Raw genomic sequence first — 20,291 nt, 5'->3', positions numbered from 1 at the left:
GCTTCATACGGGCTTAACCATCGGTGTTTAGTTCAGGAATAAATGCATATTTATAGTCACATGATCAGATGAACCCATTTCTTTCAGGATAGTTCTATATCCTGCACTTGTTTTGGAAGTAAACGAAAGAATCACCCCAAGTCACTGCTCAACAATATTTAAAATGATAAAGAAATCTTCAGCCTTCAAATTCCTTGCCAGAACATGACAGCGACCAAGCGCAGTTTTTACGATGTCTTCGCAGCTACTGATTCGTAGCTTGCACTTTAACGTTACTGAAAATTAATCGCTGCTAGTCCTAAATTTTGTGTGTGTAAAAGTTCTGTCACATTATGAAATTCATTGTCGTTTAAAAAAAATAATTACGCTACTAATTTACCATTTATAAGCATCACACACACATCAGAAATTCCTATATTTCCCTCAGTTTCAGGAAATCATTTAAAGTCATTTCACAGTGCAACACCAGATTATCTGTTGCGAGAAGCATCGCCTTTGTGAGCTCGGCAAACTCAATCCACTCACCGCTCTACATGTGAGCAGTCAGCTTTCCTGTGCGGCGAGGTTTCCTGTAGAGTGTCGGCGTAATCGCATTTTTGGGGAATACTTGTGCCTGGTTGACTAGCCAGAGTTAATGTCCACTCAGTCTACGGCAACCCGCTGGGCAGTACGCTGTCAGTGCTACAATTAACCTTCATAATCCTTTTGTCAAGTACTATATAATGAACCAGGCTGCCTCGATTCATTCTAAAGTACTGCAGGGCAGAGCACGAACCTTGTATTTCCGTGGGCTTGACGCTAAATTTGCCTGTCTCACATGAATAAGGCATGCGCACGCTGTAAAAAGGTGATATGTCATGTTCAGGCCCAAGTATCAGGCCTGTGAGTGGCGCACAACGCAAAAAGCATGCAGAGTGGTGCCAGTAAATCTAAAATACGGGTGGTTGTGTGCCTTGTTTTCCTAAAATCCACGCTTTATTATTTTTTTTGCTGCATTGACGAAATCCACAAATGTTTTTCTGCAATATTGGAACACACTAAACAACAAATCGTTAACGCATTGCGTAAGGCAGGTTTTCGTCGCCAACAAACCCACCGTAAACTCAGAAGCAGATGTATGCTGCGTGCGTTTCTGTGAGCGCCACCGGCTGCTAATCCCCACTATTGGAGCGACGGTGGCACCACCTCTAGGTCAATCTCGCGGCGAATGGAGGCATGCACAATTCACATGAAAGACAAAAATTTACGTGGGACATATGAACTACTTTGTTATGCAGGTTCTATTTTAGAGGTGCTCGACTGTATTAGCACTGTACCCTAGCCTGGAAGCTGGCCATGCCACTGGCCTGCTATCTGTCGTCCTTTTTATTTGTCTCTGTTTTGCTAATCTTCCTGGGTGGAACCAGATGGGTGCACATGACCACTTTTATTTGAAGCATTTCAACAGAAGCAGGTTTCGGTGCATACCTATTGCCATATATACTTTTACAGGACCTACAGTCTGAATGCAGCGAGGCCAAAAAAAGAGTAGCGGAATTGGAAACACAGCTGGATGCTGCAAAAAAAGCCAAAAAATACAAGGCTGAAAGAAATGAAGCGCGCCAGATGCATGGTATGTGGTCACTTTTTTCGAAGTCACGTGCATGCAAACTTCTGCTGCTTTTAGACTGGAATTATTTGCTATGTCATCAAATGCTGTGTAGAGCATAGCAGATGTAAGTGCTAAATCTTAAGTATAAGTTGCCAAGTCTGGGACATGTCATGGGGAAAGCATGTTGCAGTGAGCAGAATTCCACCTATCGAACCGTAAGGATGTGCGCTGTCCCTGTGTTTACCATCAACACACCTGCACCTCTATTTACATTAGTGCGAGATGGGGCATCACATGGTTTAGCATATTAGATGAAGCGCCATCTGCAGTGCATGCAGTACTGTGTGTAGATGTTGCATTCATGTGAATATGGCTTGTTTTTTTATGCTGTCACTATCAAGACTGATGGCGGTCATGTAAAAAAAGCGAAAACAAGAGAAAGCCTTGCACATAATGTGGATAAAGCAGAAATTCGCTGCTGCAGTGGCTTAGTGGGTATGGCATCCAGGTGCTGAGCTGCAGAATCTCGAATAGAAGTCATGGATCTATTGGCATAATGCTGGTCAGACTTTTGGGTGTGAAAAGTAACCATAGGTAACTAAATGTAAACTGGCGCGTTTGGCTGGAGTGTCTTTCCTAGTACGTATGCAACTTTGGGACATTAAAGGAGCACTGATGGAAAATATTAAACCATTCAATACAGGCAGGGATTTATGAATGGGACAGCAAGCACCGCCTATACCTATATTTTCATGAGTTTAGCATTTTGAAAATTTAACTAAACTTTCATCGCCCAATTGGTTCACAAGCACTAAAGTAATGATGCGGTTAAAGATGGCTTCTTGGTGCACTCTTCTGTCCTAGAGGTGTGCCAAATTTTGGCCGCTTTGAAGGCAAGATTGTGTAGGAGCTTTGGAGGCTGTTTTTCCTGATCCCCGATTCATTTAAATCTACATTTCTCATTGGTAAATAAATTGCGAAAAGATTGATGCATGCGATTAATGACTTAAGCATTTGGAACAAAGCTGTGGGACTAATAGTACTCAGGAAACAAGTTATGTTAGACTGAGAGGAAATGAACTGCTGAGGCTAGATCGCACGGTATATGAATCGGTGGAAAAATTCATATGTCTAAGGGGTCGCCGAATTGGCTCAATGCTATGGTGCTCGGCTGCTGCCACAAAAGAAGCATGCTCGATCTAGGCCGAGGCCATCACATTTTGATGGAAGCAAAGTGCCAGAGACTTGGTACTGTGCGATGCCAATACTCTGTGGTTGAAATTAACCTGAGCTCAACACTGGCATCTAAGCCTCAGTGGTCATACAATTGGAAGGGTTGGTAGGTATGATTATATGTATACAAAAGCTGCTTTATGGCACTTATGTTACTTTTCCCATTAATTTCACCTGTGGTGCCCTTTGCTATGCATGTTGGCCTCTCGAGAATGGCAGGGTGGATCCCTGAAGACAGACGTAGCCAAAAGTGGCAAACAGTTAATTTCGCTGTTAGCATAGCAAGAATCGAGACATAATGGCGAGCGTGGGCATTGTCTGCTGCCAAATGAAGTGTGAGATTTTTACTGGCTTAGACATTGGGGCGTCCTCCCCACGAGATGCCTTGCCAGATGGGGTAGTAGCCCGTTATACCTAGTGGCACAGGCAGAGGCATATTATTTAATATTAATTTTGGGTAGCCTCACCATAATATATGCTGAGTTTGGGAAGCTTATGGTGGTATTACAGCTGGCGTAGGATGGGGTCAGTTACAGGGACAAGGGTATGGGAGTGGATCTTATATGAACTGCTGCTGATGACGAGTTAGCATGTTTATTTGAGCTTTATTTTTCTTTTAGATGTTGGCGCTCTGGTTACTCAACTGACCGAAGCAGTTCATGCTGCAGAGCCTACACAAGCAGTTGTGACGCCACTTGAGGAAGCTCAGGTTAGTGCTTTAATCTTGACTGCATGGTTCTCATTGTTTCCTATGTGAGCCTTTCTCACTCAACATTTTCTTGAGGGTTATTCAAGAGCTTGGTACTAGTTTCATGGCCACATTGCCATTTGTCATGTATTTAAGGATAAGGAAATTAGAGGCTCGTTACACCAGGTGTTTCAGATAGCACTTACAATTTTTTTAAACAAAGGGAATTTGAAATGAAAAAAAAAATCCGAGACAAATTATCAGTTGCAGCGAATGTAGTGTTCAGCAGTATTCAAAATACTTAGAAAAATCATTACTTAATTTTGCAATTTAAGAAAGTTTGAAGTCATTGACAAGGCAGTGCCACCAGTTTTTTTTTTCAGCAAATCAAAAGTGAGTTGCTGAGGCTTTGTACTGAGAAAAGCTCGCCTTTTTCCCACCTGACTAAAAGCACAGGAGGGTCATCTAGGTTGAACTGTGGGATATTTTAATACATAATTAGCATTTGTGTGTGATTGTATGGAAACATATTATATATACCGGGTGTCCCAGCTAACTTGAACCAAGGGTTACAAAATAATATATTTGAGGTAGGTCAGTGAAACCAATTGCATACAACTGCCAGCCTGTTTGCGCACTACAGGCAATATTTGTTTTGCATTTACTTAATTAGCTAATTATGTTAATTTCTCTAATTTATTAAATATCGACTTTAGACCAAACATGTGAGTTGGAAAGTTGTAGAGCACCTTCAGAAACCCCCACTCCATTAACTGCGATAAAGTCTCACGTGTATCTTTTCTTCCGGGCTCAGAAGAAAGCCCGCGAAATACAAATAATACCACGTGACTAGCGCATTTGTGCGCAGCGATTGTGGTGCTCTCAGTCGTGGTTTGAGCGAACGACATAAGCTGCGGCCGTGACCCGATGGTCCCGTTGCAGCGGCAGGCAGAAATGTTGGCGATGGTTCGAGCGAGCTCGAGCTCGCCCGTTGCCACCGCGATTTTGGCCAGGCCTGCGCACCGCAGCAGCCTACATCGCGACAGGCGGATGGCGATAAAGAACCGGCAAATGAAGGTGCAGCGCTAATTTTAGTCGAGTCACACGATGTCATCTCGCCCCTTTACCCAAGCCTGTATGCGCAGATTCAGTGGCTGATACGTTATCGCTCATTCGTTTGTCGTGACGTTCGCTGATGGGAGAGAAGAAGGCTTTGTTAGAATGTCGGTGGTGTCGGCTCGCCGCTCTCGCTGCTACTGCACCATCACGTGGGCCGGCTGTCTGACGCGGGCGAAGAAGCCATCGCAGGCTTATCGGCCTGCCGCTTTAACGGGGCCAAGATGACACGGCCGCAGCTGGGGCCGTATTACGGACCGCTCTATAATTGAGAGCGCTCTAAAACGCCCGCTCCTATTGGTCGCCGTCGCCATCTTGAAAAGTTGCGTCACGGGATGCTGCGATTGCGACGCGGAGGCGAAAAAACAGATGACGTCGCGCACCTAATTATGCCCGTTGTTTTAGACTATTTTTGTAGAGCGCGATGAAACGGTCTAAAACGTTTTAGAGCGAGTTATAGAGCGAAAATGGCGGCGGCGTCCGCGGTGGAGTGGTGTGAGTGGTGGCTGCGGCGCTGAAGCGGCAACGCCGGCGCGAGCAACGACGAAGGGCGGTGTGTGAGAATGCGTTCTACTTGTTCGGCGAGTTGTTCCGACGCCTATTTCGACTTGAAAATGCGAAAGCGGAATGGTGGTGCGATGAATGCGCCGATGAACTGTGATGAAGCTCGCAGTCGACCGCTCTTGACGGTGCGGCTGTCATGCGTGCATCGATCTTTTTCTTTTTTGCCTCCGGAGGATTTCGTCTCCACTGGTAGTCGGCCTCTCATAGCTGACGGTGAGCAAGTGCGTGCGTCAAATGGCTTAATTCAACTACTGCAAAGTTGGCGCTGAAGGGTGGTTGGGCTCCGCAGTGCGCCCAAAGCAAAAGACGGAGGCGAAGGCGACATACAGTGCAAAACGAATGAAAACGAGCGAGGTTGATAGTGTACGCTCAACCGCGTTGCTTTTCCCCGTGCTCGTTCTAACTGAAGCATTTGTGTGTGAGACGTTCGTGTGGACATAAAAGTTTATTTTGCCTGTGCTCCGCGATCGATCTTTCGTTTCTGTTTCCTAAAGAAAAATAAACAAAGCCCCGATTACACTGCTTTCGATATGATTTCTCCGCGCATTTAGGACCATCACACAGTACCTTGACATCAGACGATGCGCAAAAGCCGGCACTATAGCCGTGGAATCAGCTGTTTTACTAAAAATCGCCATTTTTACGGTTTACCTCTGCCAGCGCGCCCTCGCGGCAAAAGAAGCTACCCACGAGAGCGTTCAATTGTAAAACTGTAGCTGCTTCTTGATTTTTTTTATGACATTGAGCTTTAAATGCGGCTTCTCGAAAATATACAACTTTAGTTAATTTATTCACATGCTATATCTATAAAAAAGTTAGCAAACAGCTCCTTGGCGTGCGAATAAACCTGTTGCCGTGAAAATAAGCGGCCCGGGGCGGCACCCTGGCAATCATTGGTTGATTCCGATTTTCGTCACGCGTTGACGTCTCGCTGAGACGTCACGGCGTCGTCATTTTGACGTCACGCTCTATAACTTTAGAGCGAGAACCGTAATTCGGCCCCAGATTTCGTTCGCTCAAACCACGACTGAGAGCACCACAATCGCGGCGCACAAATGCACTAGTCACATGGTATTATTTGTATTTCGCGGGCTTTCTTCTAAGCCCGGAAAAAAAGATATACGTGAGACTTTCTTTATCGCAATTAATGAAATGGTCGTTTCTGAAGGTGCTCTACAACTTTCCAATTTGCATGTTTGGTCTAAAGTCGATATTTAATAAATTAGATAAATTTACATAATTAGCTAATTAGTAATTGCAAAACAAAATTTGCCTGTAGTGCGCAAAGAGGCTGGCAGTTGAATGCCATTGGTTTCACTGACCTACCTCAAATATATTATTTTGTACCCCTTGGTTCAAGTTAGCTGGGACACCCGGTATATATATTGTTACGTACTTTGTACGCGATGTTACGTACTTTGTACGCACGGGGGGTTTATTTACAGGGATCGGTACAAAGAGGATTGCGGCGAAGCGTACAAACGTTCCTCTGCTCTTGCTCTTCTTCACCGAACTACCCGACCGCTCTTTTTCATCTTCCGTCGACGTTCTACGAAGGCGCGTGACATTTCCCTCCTCGCAGACGAAGCCCGTCGAGCGAGTTACAGAGATCCTCTGGAATGAAATCGCTTGAGGCGGGCTACATGCACCACCTGCGTCTGCCGTGACCGTCGACCATTCGCCGTTATGCGTGCTATGACGTAATTCAGGTCATTGATGCGTTCTAACACAACAAACGGTCCGGTGTAGTGTGAAAGCAGTTTTTGACAAAGCCCACGCTTACGGAGAGGTGTCCACAACCACACATAGTCACCAGGAGCATAGGAAACTTGTTGGTGTCGGGCGTCGTAGCGGTTCTTAGAACGTTCTTGTGAAGATAAAATTCGAACTCTGGCCAGCTGGCGGGCTTCTTCAGCTCTGCAGAGTGTGGTAGCAAGAGAAGGTTCGTCATGAATGAAAAATGGCAGTATGGTATCGAGGGCACAGCGAGGCGTGCGAGCGTAGAGAAGGTAGAAGGGACTGTAGCCTGTTGTCTCATGTTGCGCTGTGTTATATGCATGCGTAATGAACGGTAGAACGCCATCTCAGTCCTTATGGTCTGCAGCGACGTACATAGCCAACATGGTGGTAAGCGTCCTATTAGTTCCTTCTACCGCACCGTTCGTTTGGGGATGATATGGCGTGGAGTGGCGAAAACTGCAGGCGCTGAGGCGAAGAAGTTCTTCGACAATGTCCGCTATGAATTGGCGTCCACGGTCACTAATGATGACTGCAGGAGGGCCGTGCCGAAGAATGACGAGTCGAAGTAAGAAATTTGATACTTCAGACGCAGTAGCGGATGGTATCGCGGCTGTCTCACAGTAGCGGGTTAAATAATCAACGCACACAAGAATCCATCGGTTTCCTTTAGAGGACCGTGGAAAAGGTCCAAGAAGGTCAATGCCAACTTGCTCAAACGGGGCTGTTGGAGGTGTGACTGGCTGCAGTTTTCCATGTGAGCTTGAAGTCGACAGCTTAAAGAGCTGACATTGCACACAGCTGGCTACATATCGCTTGATCGTTGAACGCATCTTCGGCCAGTAAAATGGCTGCTGTGTGCGGTGGAGTGTTCGGGCCACTCCCAGGTGACCAGACGTGGCGTCATCATGCTTCATTTCTAGAACTGTGATACGTAGGCTTTCCGGAACGACAAGAAGCATACGTGCTCCCCCAGAGGCGAAATTTTTTTTGTAAAGCACTCCTTCGCGAATGCTAAATGTGTTCTTCATAGGATCGTTGGCGGAATCAAACAGTGAAGTTAATGTTTCGTCTTTGCGTTTCCCGGTTCGGAAAACTCGGAGATCAGGGAAGGTTTGTGCAATTGGAGCCAAATATTCATCGAAATTGTCTGAGTCATTATCAGTCGTTTGAAGCGGCAAACGCGAAAGACAGTCAGCATCTGAGTGTTTATGGCCGCTTTTATGCACCACAGTAAAATTAAACTCTTGTAGGCGTAAAGCCCATCGAGCGAGCCGCCCACAGGGGTCACGAAGACTCACGAGCCAGCAAAGGGAATGGTGGTCGGTCACAATCGTGAAAGCATTCCCGTACAGATAGGAACGAAAGCGCTGTACAGCGAAAACAACGGCTAGACATTCTTGCTCCGTAACCGTGTAATTTCTTTCACATTTACTCAACGAGCGGCTGGCATACGCTATCACGTGCTGATCGCGTCCATGGCGTTGTATAAGTACAGCGCCGACACCGATACCACTTGCGTCAGTGTGTACTTCAATTGGAGCTGATGGGCAGAAGTGGCGGAGGATTGGGCCCGAGGTCAAAAGAAACTTCAGATGACGGAAACCTGAGTCACATTCGCTGGTCCAATTGAATGGTGTATCTTTATGCAGTAGACTCGTAAGTGGGTAAGCGATGTCTGCAAACCTTGGTATAAAGCGTCGAAAGTACGAGCATAGCCCCAAAAAGCTCTGCAACTCTTTTACTGATTTGGGCACGGTAAAACTTTTGACGGCTTCAATTTTCTTGGGATCTGGTCGAACACCTTCTTTGTCAACTAAGTGACCAAGGACAATTGTTTCACGATCGCCAAAATGACATTTCTTTGCATTCAGTACAAGACCAGCTTGTTCCATGCAATTAAGTACGATATCCAGACGGCTGTTGTGCTCACTAAATGTTTTGCCAAAAATTACTACGTCGTCCAAATAACATAAACAAATTTGCCACTTTAGTCCACGTAGAATTGTATCCATGAATCGCTCGAATGTGGCAGGTGCATTACATAATCCAAAAGGCATAACGTTAAAGTCGTAAAGTTCGTCTGGTGTTACGAATGCCGTTTTTTCTTTATCTGCAATGTGCATGGGGATTTGCCAGTAACCGGATCTCAAGTCAATAGAGGAAAAGTATGAAGTGAGTGCAGACAGTCAATTGCGTCATCTATACGTGGAAGCGGGTAGACATCTTTCTTCGTGACTGAATTTAAACGGCGGTAGTCAACACAAAACCTCCATGTGCCATCTTTCTTTTTAACAAGGATAACTGGAGCTGCCCAAGGACTACATGACTCTCGAATAATGCCGCGCTTTAGCATGTCTTGAACTTGCTCATCTATTACCTTACGTTCAGATGCTGAGACTCGATAGGGCTTCTGACGTATTGGAGGGGCGGACCCTGTGTTGATCGTGTGATGAATACGACTGGTAGGCAGTGGCATTGAGTCATCCTTGGCAAAGTCGAACACTGTCACGTGTTTCAGTAGTAGTTCCACTAGAATACGACGCTCAGTTGTAGAAAGATACTTACTAATCATAGCCGTAACTTGGGTCTCCATGCCTGGTCGCACCTGCTGCTCAGTGACAGAGCTGTTTAACGCCGCGACGGAACCGGATATGCCTTCCTCGAAACGGGCGAGTTTTAGGCCCCGAGGCAACACAGTTGGCTCTTCGGAGTGGTTTACTGTCCATAGCTCAGTGTGCCCTTTAGTCACAGGAATGACGCAACGAGGCACAAGGATACTCTTCTTAGAGCAGGTGAATCTCGTAGGTTCTACTATAGCCTCAAAAGATTCGCACTGGTTCCGAATAGAGAAAACGCGCACGAATGCTGCAGATAACGCTGGCACAATTGTGTCTTCTTCCACAGCAAATGCTCCAAATTCAGGTGTCGAGTCATCCACAAGAACCGAAAGTAGTGAAGGATTCAAAGCAATCTCTCCCGTACCACAGTCTAAAGTTGCACCACTCTCTTGCAGAAAATCAATCCCAAGAATCACATCATGCGTAGACCGAGGCAGTACTGCAAATTCTACTCTAAACTTGAGGCCGCCAATAACAACGTCCGAAGCACACACACCAAGAGGAACTAAAGGTTCACCACCGACACCACGGAATAACACTGCACGGTCACCACTGAACATTACTTTTCTACCTAAACGTTTCTTAAAACTCAAACTCATAACAGATACTGTAGCACCAGTGTCCACAAGAGCCATTGTTTTCACACCATCAACAAACATTTCCAATTTATTCTTTAACATAAACACGGGCAGAGGTATGGACGTCATCGACTCGCCGGCGGCCTCACCTCCATCGGCCGCGCCCCCTAGTTTCCCGGAGGCGGCGGGGTAGAACGACGTCGAGGAGAAGGTGACCTGCGCGGGCGCTGGGGTGGCGGCGTCACACTACGATCAGATGCAGGAGATGAATTCCTCAAATGTGTCGAATGGTGTGAGTCCCCAGTAGGCATAGTCGGGGATCGTTGTTGTTCGGTGTGCAGCCGTCCGTGAATGTTCGCGTGGGGTCGGTAATCTTGTACAGTTGGAAAACGACGGCGGCAGTATCTAGCGATATGCCCCGCAATGCCACACCTGTAGCAAACAGGTTGAGGGCGCCAGCGATCAGCATAACAGTCCTCACTAACAAAGTCGCAACGTTGGTTGTAGCGAGGCTCTCGCTGCTGACAAACCACATTTTCAGAGTAGGCGGGCCTCTTTTCCATCGGCTGGTGGTCGTAACGTTGAGTATAGCTGCGCTGATCGTCCATATGGGAAGCGCCGCTAGGTTGAACCCACGGAGTGGACAGGGCGGCAACATTTGCCTGCGGTGCACAACTCTGCGGCACATATTCTTCACTACAGATGGCGTCCCTAGATCTTAATTCCTCGCGTACAATCTCTCGTATCATATCAGCCATGGAAACTGGACAGGCTTCAACACTGGCTACAGAGGTGACATTGGCCAGTCTTCCGAATTTGGGTGTAATTCGTCGCAGCTTGAGAGCCTCAAATGTTCTACAATGCTTTATAACATCAGCGGTGGTGCTCAGGTTCTCTTTGCTAATAAGAAAATTATAAACGTCTTCTGCTATTCCTTTCAGGAGGTGACCGACTTTGTCTTCTTCAAGCATAGTGGGGTTGACGAGTCTGCATAGCTTTAAGATGGCTTCGATATATGCAGTTCAAGTTTCTCCGGGTACTTGTGCCCGGTGAAACAAAGTTTGTTCAGCGCGCTTCTTCTTTGCAGGTTCATCTCCAAATTTTTTCTTGATTTCGCTGGTAAAGATAGCCCATGTACTTAATGAATCCTCGTGATTATCGAACCAGTCGAAGGCAGTGGCGGCAAGGAAGAACACCACATTAGCCAGCTTAGTAGCGGCGGTCCAGTGATTGTATTTACTCACTCTTTCGTTGTGCTTCAACCACTCATCAACGTCCTCCTCAGGTTTTCCGGAAAAAGTACGCGGCTCTCGATAATGGGGCCAGTTGTTCGCCGTGGATGGTTCTGGCTGCTCGGTACTGCCGTCTTCAGCCATGTCTGATGGCACTGGTGGTAGGCCAGCAAGTCTACGGCTTCTTCGGTAGATGAAACGCTCCGTGGTCGCTACCCAAGCACCTCCACCAAGATGTTACATACTTTGTACGCGATGTTACGTACTTTGTACGCACGGGGGGTTTATTTACAGGGATCGGTACAAAGAGGATTGCGGCGAAGCGTACAAACGTTCCTCTGCTCTTGCTCTTTCTTCTTCTTCACCGATCTACCCGACCGCTCTTTTTCATCTTCCGTCGACGTTCTACGAAGGCGCGTGACAATATATATATATATATATATATATATATATATATATATATATATATATATATATATATATATGTTTGCTTTGTGGGGTTTAACGTTCCAAAGTGACTCAGGCCACAGGAGTTGCCGTAGTGGAGGACTCCGGAAATTTTGACCACCTGGGGTTCTTTAACGTGCAATCACATCGCACAGCACACGGGCGCCTGGCTTTTGGCGTCCACCAAAAAGCCAGGCGCCCGTGGGGTTCTTCACACTTCAGAGGTTTAGGTAGTGACTTTTTCTTCACTTCAGAAGCCTATATGCCATTATTTGGTTCATGACTTGACAGCAGAAATTAGGACAAATCAGATGCTAGCTTTCAGCTACAGATTTACTCATGCAAGAAAAGATATATGTGCACATGAAAATGATGCCATCTGGCCATGCTCACAAAATGCTCTACAAAAGCATGAACTCTCACCCTTGCATTGTGCTAGATGGCTTGATAACACACGCAGTGCCAGTCTTGTGAATATGATAGGCCTCTGCTTGCTGCTTAACACTTTACTGCTGTGTAGAATAGTTCTTACTATGTATGATGTCTATGAAAGGCGGTTTAGCAGAATTTCGCAAGCTGTTCCACTTGCCACAGAAACAGGTGACCAGCAAAATGAGTCCATCCATGAACAGCCACCAGTCACTTCATGGCACACATAAAATTATTTGTTTAACATAGTTAAATTGATTAAGACACGCAAAGCTGGGTCAGCTCAGTTTTCGATTCTGTAAAGTTCATTTTGAGGGTGGGCCAAGTCTGTCCTTGGCATGGGAATTGACTCAGTCCTCAATTCGGGCAAAGTTAATTTTCAGAGGTGGGCCACTCAAATTTACCAGGTTTCCACCAACAGAGGAATGCTTTGAAACTAAAAAAAGCAGTCTTGCCAGATACCCTACTTCGGTAGCAGCTGTTACATTGGGCAACTAGGATGGTGCATTAATAAATGGCTAGGTGAGCGCAAGAAATCTCTTAGGCTCAGGCTGAAGTTGACAGATTTGAACCTACATTGCAGGAAACACAAATATATACTGATATAAGTGATAGCAAAGTAATCTCCTTACACAGCAGTCAAACTGTTATGGAGATAGTGAAAGCTCGTCATATTCACACTGCTTGTGCCACATGTGTAGGAAACTCATCCGTCAAACTGCACAAGTGGGGGATTGTGTTTTTGGAGAGAAATTTGCGTGTGTGGTCGAAATAAATCATTTTCATGTGTATTCCCTGCCCTGTAAATGGAACGTTCAGTTAGTGCTTGGTTTGTATTTCTCGCTGTTGTCTTCATTTTTCTGTGCTATGATTTACACTAAATTCAATGTTCGAAAGCTTATAGTACAAACAGCACTGAATGTATTATAAAATGGAATGCATGCTTTTACTACACATTAATGAGCATTTCTTGCATTAATCTACATTATGCTGAAATGTTTTGGTATTTTAAAGGTGAGGTGTCAGTATGGAATCTTTACTCATTCAAGATAGCTTCCTCAAGCTAGCCTTTGTTATGTGAATTATTAGCAGTGCCTCACATTTTGGACCTATTTTAAAAAATTTGGTTGGCAGTGGGAAAGTAGTGTTTTATTGTATACTTTAAATTGAGGCACAAAATAGGTTGTTAAAGAAGGTACCATTTTTCTTTTTGCAAAATAACGTGCAATTAGTAAGAAGGCCCTTGGTCTGCGACTTGTTTACTAGCTGTTTGAATTGAAATATATCACATCAAAAGAAAGCTTGAAATGTCTTTGAGAGGAGTAATTTTTTAATGCAGTTGCAACAAACAGTGATCTACTTGTGTCATTGATTACCTAGTTTGTGTGTACCATCAAGAAAAAAGCTGGCTGCTGAGGATGACTACATCGTGCAGCATTAGCAACCTCATCGTTTGGTCCGACAGAAAACAACTAATCTCTTCAGATGCTTCTTCAATTTATGGGCTCTACAGCCGGAAGTCAGTGGGGATAAGTCGAGACTGAGGTGGTTGCACGATTGCAATGTTGAGTTGCACACAAGTTAAGAGGCTATTACTTTGGAACTGTTTACCAGATCAACGCTTTCATTAATCGTAAATTATTATGCAGTTATGTTGCACATATTGCAATCCTCTTGTGTCACACTTCAGCAAATTAGGCCCCTGTGCCTTTATTTGCGTGCTACTGAAACATTAGTCATTTTAATCACACAATAATATGTTAACAGAGGGCTATGGGTAGAGCTACATTACAAGATACCAGAAAGATGTCAGATAAGCCAGTACTCGTGTTCCCATTGAACATCGTTTCAAGCTTGTGCTCTAGTGAAGCTTCACTACAGAAAGTAAACATTCAGAGATGTTTAGTCATACACACTCAGTTCATTTTTCTGCACCAAAAAAGCAGAGCTTCAAGCTACATTTTTGTGTCTTAGCTTAATCTGGCTATTAAAAAGTTCTGGGTGCAAAATTTGGTTTTACTCGAAAACCAAAAATACTAATTATGAATTGTGAGGCTTGATTGAGTCCGCTGAAGCTGATGGCTTTTATTTATTTTTGCTCTGCAGAGCTCTCTCATTTTTTTTTCATCGGCATGTGAAGGAATAATGTTGCACATTAAGATAGCAGTGTTATTACTTGATGTTTTGTTTTGCATTTGCAGGTGCCCATTGGAGATGGGGTTAAGTTGAGTCAACAGCTGCTTGACCGCATTAAACACAGTGCTGGCAAACATGCCACGAAATTCGCAAGAAATTTGGCTCGAGCGGTGTTCACGCCCGAGGAGTTGCAAGGCAGCTCCTTGTACGGGCGTGTTTGCAACGCCAGGAAAGGGGAGCCTCCAAAGAAAGCTCTAGACAAGGCAAAACTGGATGCCGTAATCTGTAAGTCTTTTTGGAGCTTCGGCAGTGTGGTGCATGAGGCGTCAGATATATAGTTAACACAGCTGCTCTTTTTTATTTGTTGCCAACAATATAATGATTGCGCATATCTGCAGCACTGCGCATAATGCTCCCATTTGCACTGCCCATGCTCTTCAGATTTAATTGACAAAAGTTGCCATATGCTAGCATCTGTCTTCGTACAGAAAGGTTTCTGATATATATATATATATATATATATATATATGTGTGTGTACTGGAAAAATGTACGGAAAATGTACTGTACGTAGGTGTGTATACCGATGCTCGATTGTGCCCCTTTTTATGGCCTGCAGTATTGTATAAATAAATAAAAAATCAATATATATATCTTCTTTTTCAGCCTACACATGCTCACAGTATGGGGTACCGGCCCGTGAGATCACTGGGACTTTGTCCACCATGCTGGCACGCGGGCAAAATTGAATAAATGGTTTTTGAGCCCCAGAAGTGATGAATTTGTCTTCTGAATGACTCCCGAAGGCAGTTCAGAACATAGATGAACCACACATTTTTCAAGTAGTTGCGCATATGTGCACTGTTGGGATTGTGGGAAGTGATCCGATATTTTGTCGCAGGATCTTCAAAACCAGGCCCTAAGTACAAGGCCTAAACAAAGGAAGTACATCTATTCGAAGAAATATAAGCTCATAACACGAATGTTTCAATTTGAACATATTTCCTTCGAACATCCTCCTAATATCCTATAGCCGTCCTTCCTTCGAACTTCCTTCTGACCAAAAATTGGCCACTGCCTGTGAACTCAACTCAAACTGACAACTTTCTGTTCACTGGGAGCTCAAAGGAAATTCACAGGATGGTCAGAGAAAGTTCACTCACTGTGAATTCAAAATCAGTAGCCAATTCTCAGTTCAGAGGAAGTTGCTTCCTTTTGACTTTTTTGAATTCATATTGAACTCAAAGGATGTTCCCATTTTTATAAGGGATGTACACGGCTCCTAAATGTAACGAACATTATTCTTGTAAAATTTACAAAAGATGCCTTCTACATCATCAATATCTGGCATTCTAAAGATTTGCAATGAAGATTTGAACAGTATGGCCACTCCACCGCCCCTTCCATCTCGGTCTTTTCGAAAAAATTTGTAGTTTTGTGGCACGAATTCGCTGTCAAAAATATGTTTTCCCAACCATGTTTCAGTGAGTGCAGCGATTTCTACATCATGTGTGAAAAGCAGGCCCTCAAGTTGCCTAGCTTTACTGACAATACTTCGACAGTTGACGTTTATCAGTGTGAACTTTTTGTTCGTAACATGTCTCCATCATTCCCTCTTTTTTGATATACGATAGCGCTCATTCTTCACTTCGTCCCATTCGAACATAGAACCGTCAACAACTAGCTTATCAAATATCAGTTTGGCTTTAGCGCCGTTACCCTTCTCCAGTAAGCAGCTTTGCCACAACTTTTTTCTAATTTCACGAACTTGGCTGAAGAAGTCTTCAGCCACAGAGAATTTCGTTCCTTTCAGCTTCGAACATGCCTGTAACACCGCAAGTTTTTCTCTGTAGTCCTGAAACTTCATAATTTAGGACGGCTTTGATCTTTCTTCTTTTTTCCCAGCCTGTGACACCTCTCTACGCTATTGATTTCAACTTCCAATGTTTCTTCAAAGAGTTCTTTCCTGATCGCGTTCTGAAGACTGGTAGGATTTTTTTCGTCGTCCTCCTCCAAACCATAAACAATCAAGTTGTTTCTCCTACTTCTGTTTTCTAAATCATCAATTTTTTTTAGCATGTATGAATTATCTTCTTCAAGCTGAGCTACCGCTGCTTTTAGATCACTGACCACTTTGTTTATTGTTGCCAGGCAGGATAGTTTGTCTTCCAGGTTGGTAATCCGAACAGTTAAACCGCCGATTTTATTCTCGAGCATATTCTGTTTTTCCAGTAACATGTTAATAGAGGCAGTCATATTGGTTTGGCCTGCAACAAGCTGAAGCAACATTTCTTCCTGCGTTGGACCGGGGTTAGATTCAATGTCACCGCATAATAATAGATCCTTTGAGAATGAACAGACATCCGATAAAAAATACGCAATGCATAGTGGGCAAGGCAGCAGCAATAAGCAGCGGTTATCGCTGCGGAAGCATTTAGTAGGCATATAAGAACAAACTTGAAGAACGAAGAAAAAATGGCTCTTGAACATCGTTTCCGATGCGCTGCTGCCAAGCCCACTGAAGATGAACGCAGATGCAGGGCTCCTTTTAAAGGCTAGGTGGACCACGTGCTCTGGTGTCTCAGACGTCGGGTCATGCGCAGAAATCCTGACTGCCGTTTCGATGATTCCGCTGACTTTTGTCACATCAGCACGTGTCGATAGTTCGTTGTTGGTATCCTCGATGACGGTAGGCATTCCAGGCAAGCAGAAGACGGGTGGCTGTACTTGCATCAGTCCCACCAGCACCTGAAGAACGAAGCAAAAATGGCTCCTGAACATCGTTTCCGATGCGCTGCTGCCAAGCCCACTCTGCAAAAAGGACAGAGCATATCGTGTTCCGCAGGGTACATGCGGTTCATCAGTATGGGATGCGCAAGCGATCCCACGTGCGCTCGACGCAGAATCGTCTGGCGTTGCCTGGTGAGTTTGGGGTGCGGTTCTGGCAGTGTGCACCTTTCCTCTCGGTACATACGGATTATTTCCCGAAAGCTGGTAAGCGGATGCGGTAGCTCTTCCGGCTCGTGCTAGCCCCCGATTAACATTTCTCGGGGATGGTAGTCTGCGATGGTGTTGCCTGTTACCTGCGAGTGAGCCGGGACCCACACGAGCTCTATGGCTCTTCCCGGAAGCTTGCACTTGAATAGAATGGCTCGGGCCGCGGAGTGGATTACCCCTCTGCGGAAGCTTCCGCAGGCTGTCTTTGAGTCGGTGACCACGGTGTCCACGCTCGGTTGTGCGAGTGCGAGGGCCACGGCCACTTCTTCGGTAACTGCGGGGTCTGTTGTCTTTATGGACGCGCTGACGATCAGCCTGTCTTTTGACGTAGCCACCACCGCTGCACGGTCACTGTGTTTTAGGAGCGAGGCGGGCGCGCAGAGGACCCTGCGGGTCTCCTCCAACTTCCGGGCTGTGGCTTTGGCCCGCGCGGTGCGCCTCTCGTCGTCCTTGCCCGGCGTCATGTTCCGGGGAAGGGGTTTGGTCTGAATGGTCGTCTTCCACTCTTCCGGAAAGGCTTCCTTGAGGGGTACTGGCTCAATCTGCCATCCTATCTTGCGTAGGACGGCTCGTCCATGTTTCGTGTGACTGAGCCGAATTCTCTGATTATAGAGGTGGGCTTCAATGAGCTCCCACCGTGTTGCGGGCGCCCATGTCTAGCAGTCTTTGCGTGGAAGAGTATATGGGTATGCCCAGTGCTTGCTTTGTTGCCTTACGAAGCATCGTTTTTAGGGTGTCCCTATATATATATTTGCCTTCGTCAGCTGGAGATAAGGGGCGGAGTAGGTATAACCCGCGACACGACGAACGCGCGTATCAGGCTCTGCGCGAACCTCATAAGTGCGGGAAACACAAACGTGCCGCCTGGGCCGCGCGACCTTGATAGCTCAGTGCTGCAGGTGGTGCCTTGCAGAGGAACGGTTCTATTGCTTCTGTAATAGGAGGCGGCTTGCTCGTCGTGGGCGCGGTATGCGCGGTCGACGCGGCGCTGTTTTTGGCGACGTGAAGCGCTGTTTCCCTATTAATTTGTTGCTGTTGTTGTCACCGAAGGAAGAACGAAACGAAAATGCAAGGGCCTGTCAACTGGCTGCGGCCTGCACCGCTACCTCTTGCGGACTAGGGAGACTTGAGAGAACAAAAAGACACGCGTATCAACCAGCCGTCGTCTGCGCCCGAAGCACCAAGTACGACGACGACATGCATAACAGCTAGGTCTATATTGACCGGTCGCAAGGGGCCTCCGCCGCAGTCACTACATAACACTTTGTTCAAATTCGGGGCTTTTTATACAAAAGTCTAAGAGGACATAACATACAGGGCTATAGTAAAAGAGAAACAAAATGTTTTATAAATATTTCCCTTCTACAATCGACGTTGCCGACTTCATCCTTACCGATCAACTGTAGTGTATGAAATAACTGAAACATTCCAGAGTATTCAGTTTGTGAAATCAATTGTTCTGAAAATGCCACATTGCTTAATATTAATAACACGGTTTATAACGGCGTCTCTTGAGGGGGGAAATGAATGAACATTTTGTGCGCTTACATATACCGGGTGTCCCAGCTAACTTGAACCAAGGAGTACAAAATAATATATTTGAGGTAGGTCAGTGAAACCAATTGCATACAACTGCCAGCCTTCTTGCGCACTACAGGCAATTTTTTGTTTTCCAATTACTTAATTAGCTAATTATGTTAATTTCTCTAATTTATTAAATATCGGCTTTAGACCAAAAATGTGAATTGAAAAGCTGTAGAGCACCTTGAGAAACCCCCATTTCATTAGTTGCGATAAAGAAAGTCTCACGTGTATCCTTTTTTTCCGGGTGCAGAAGAATGCCCGCGAAATACAAATAATACCAAGTGACTAGTGCATTTTTGCGTCGCGGTTGTGGTGCTCTCAGTCGTGGTTTGAGCGAACGAAATTAGCTGCGGCCGTGTCTTCTTGGCCCCGTTAAAGCGGCAGGCCGATATGCCTGCGATGGCTTCTTCGCCCGCGTCAGACAGCCGGCCCACGTGACGGTGCAAGTAGCGGCGAGAGCGGCGAGCCAACACCACGGAGATTCTAACAAGGCCTGCTTCTCTCCCATCAGCGAACGTCACGACAAACGGATGAGCGATAAGGTATCAGCCACTGAATCTGCGCATACAGGCTTGGGTAAAAGGGCGAGATGACATCATGTGACTCGACTAAAATTAGCCCTGCACCTTCATTTGCCGGTTCTTTATCGTCATCCGCCTGTCGTGATGTAGGCTGCTGCGGTGCGCAGGTCTGGCCAAAATCGCGGTGGCGACGGGCGAGCTCGAGCTCGCTCGAACCATCGCCAACATTTCTGCCTGCCGCTGCAGCGGGACCATTGGGTCACGGCCGCAGCTGATTTCGTTCGCTCAAACCACGACTGAGAGCACCACCCACAATCGCGGCGCACAAATGCGCTAGTCACGTGGTATTATTTGTTTTTCGCGGGCTTTCTTCTGAGCCCGGAAACGAAGATACACGTAAGACTTTCTTTATCGCAATTAATGGAATGGGGGTTTCTGAAGATGCTCTACAACTTTCCAATTCACAATTTTGGTCGAAAGCCGATATTTAATAAATTAGAAAAATTAACATAATTAGCTAATTAAGTAATTGCAAAACAAAAAAATGCCTTTAGTGCGCAAACAGGCTGGCAGTTGTATGCAATTGGTTTCACTGACCTACCTCAAATATATTATTTTGTAACCCTTGGTTCAAGTTAGCTGGGACACACGTATATATATAGTAGTGTGGTAATCTTCATCGTTATAGCCACTGACATGCGTCGCGTGCTGCCGCTCTCAAGAACGAAGAAGTTGGTCGTTGCCTGTGTGATTCGCTATGCCTTACGCCCCGCTGCCAGTTCATCCCGAGCAGCGGGATCCATCTGTGTCGACTGAATA

The 20,291-nt window shown here is 45.7% G+C and overlaps 1 protein-coding gene and 1 pseudogene across 1 annotated transcript; one reads left to right on the top strand and one right to left on the bottom strand.

Moving 5' to 3' along the window:
• Nucleotides 1–1,523: 1,523 nt before the first annotated feature.
• Nucleotides 1,524–14,710, top strand: LOC146200829 (uncharacterized). The gene is made up of 3 exons (XM_084592440.1): nt 1,524–1,612; nt 3,445–3,533; nt 14,438–14,710. The coding sequence occupies exons 1-3, from the start codon at nt 1,606–1,608 to the stop codon at nt 14,708–14,710; spliced, it is 369 nt and encodes a 122-aa protein (XP_084448566.1). The 5' UTR covers nt 1,524–1,605.
• A 2,392-nt stretch (nt 14,711–17,102) lies between these two features.
• Nucleotides 17,103–18,090, bottom strand: LOC146200828 (uncharacterized; annotated as a pseudogene).
• Between the last annotated feature and the right edge of the window lie 2,201 nt (nt 18,091–20,291).

The sequence above is a fragment of the Amblyomma maculatum genome, chromosome 2 (genome assembly GCF_055883805.1).
Source record: "Amblyomma maculatum isolate TAMU_Amacu chromosome 2, ASM5588380v1, whole genome shotgun sequence".
In the NCBI taxonomy this organism is placed as follows: Eukaryota; Metazoa; Arthropoda; class Arachnida; order Ixodida; family Ixodidae; genus Amblyomma; species Amblyomma maculatum.
The sequence above is the reverse complement of the archived record's forward strand: the minus strand, read 5'-3'. Positions and strand labels throughout refer to the sequence as shown.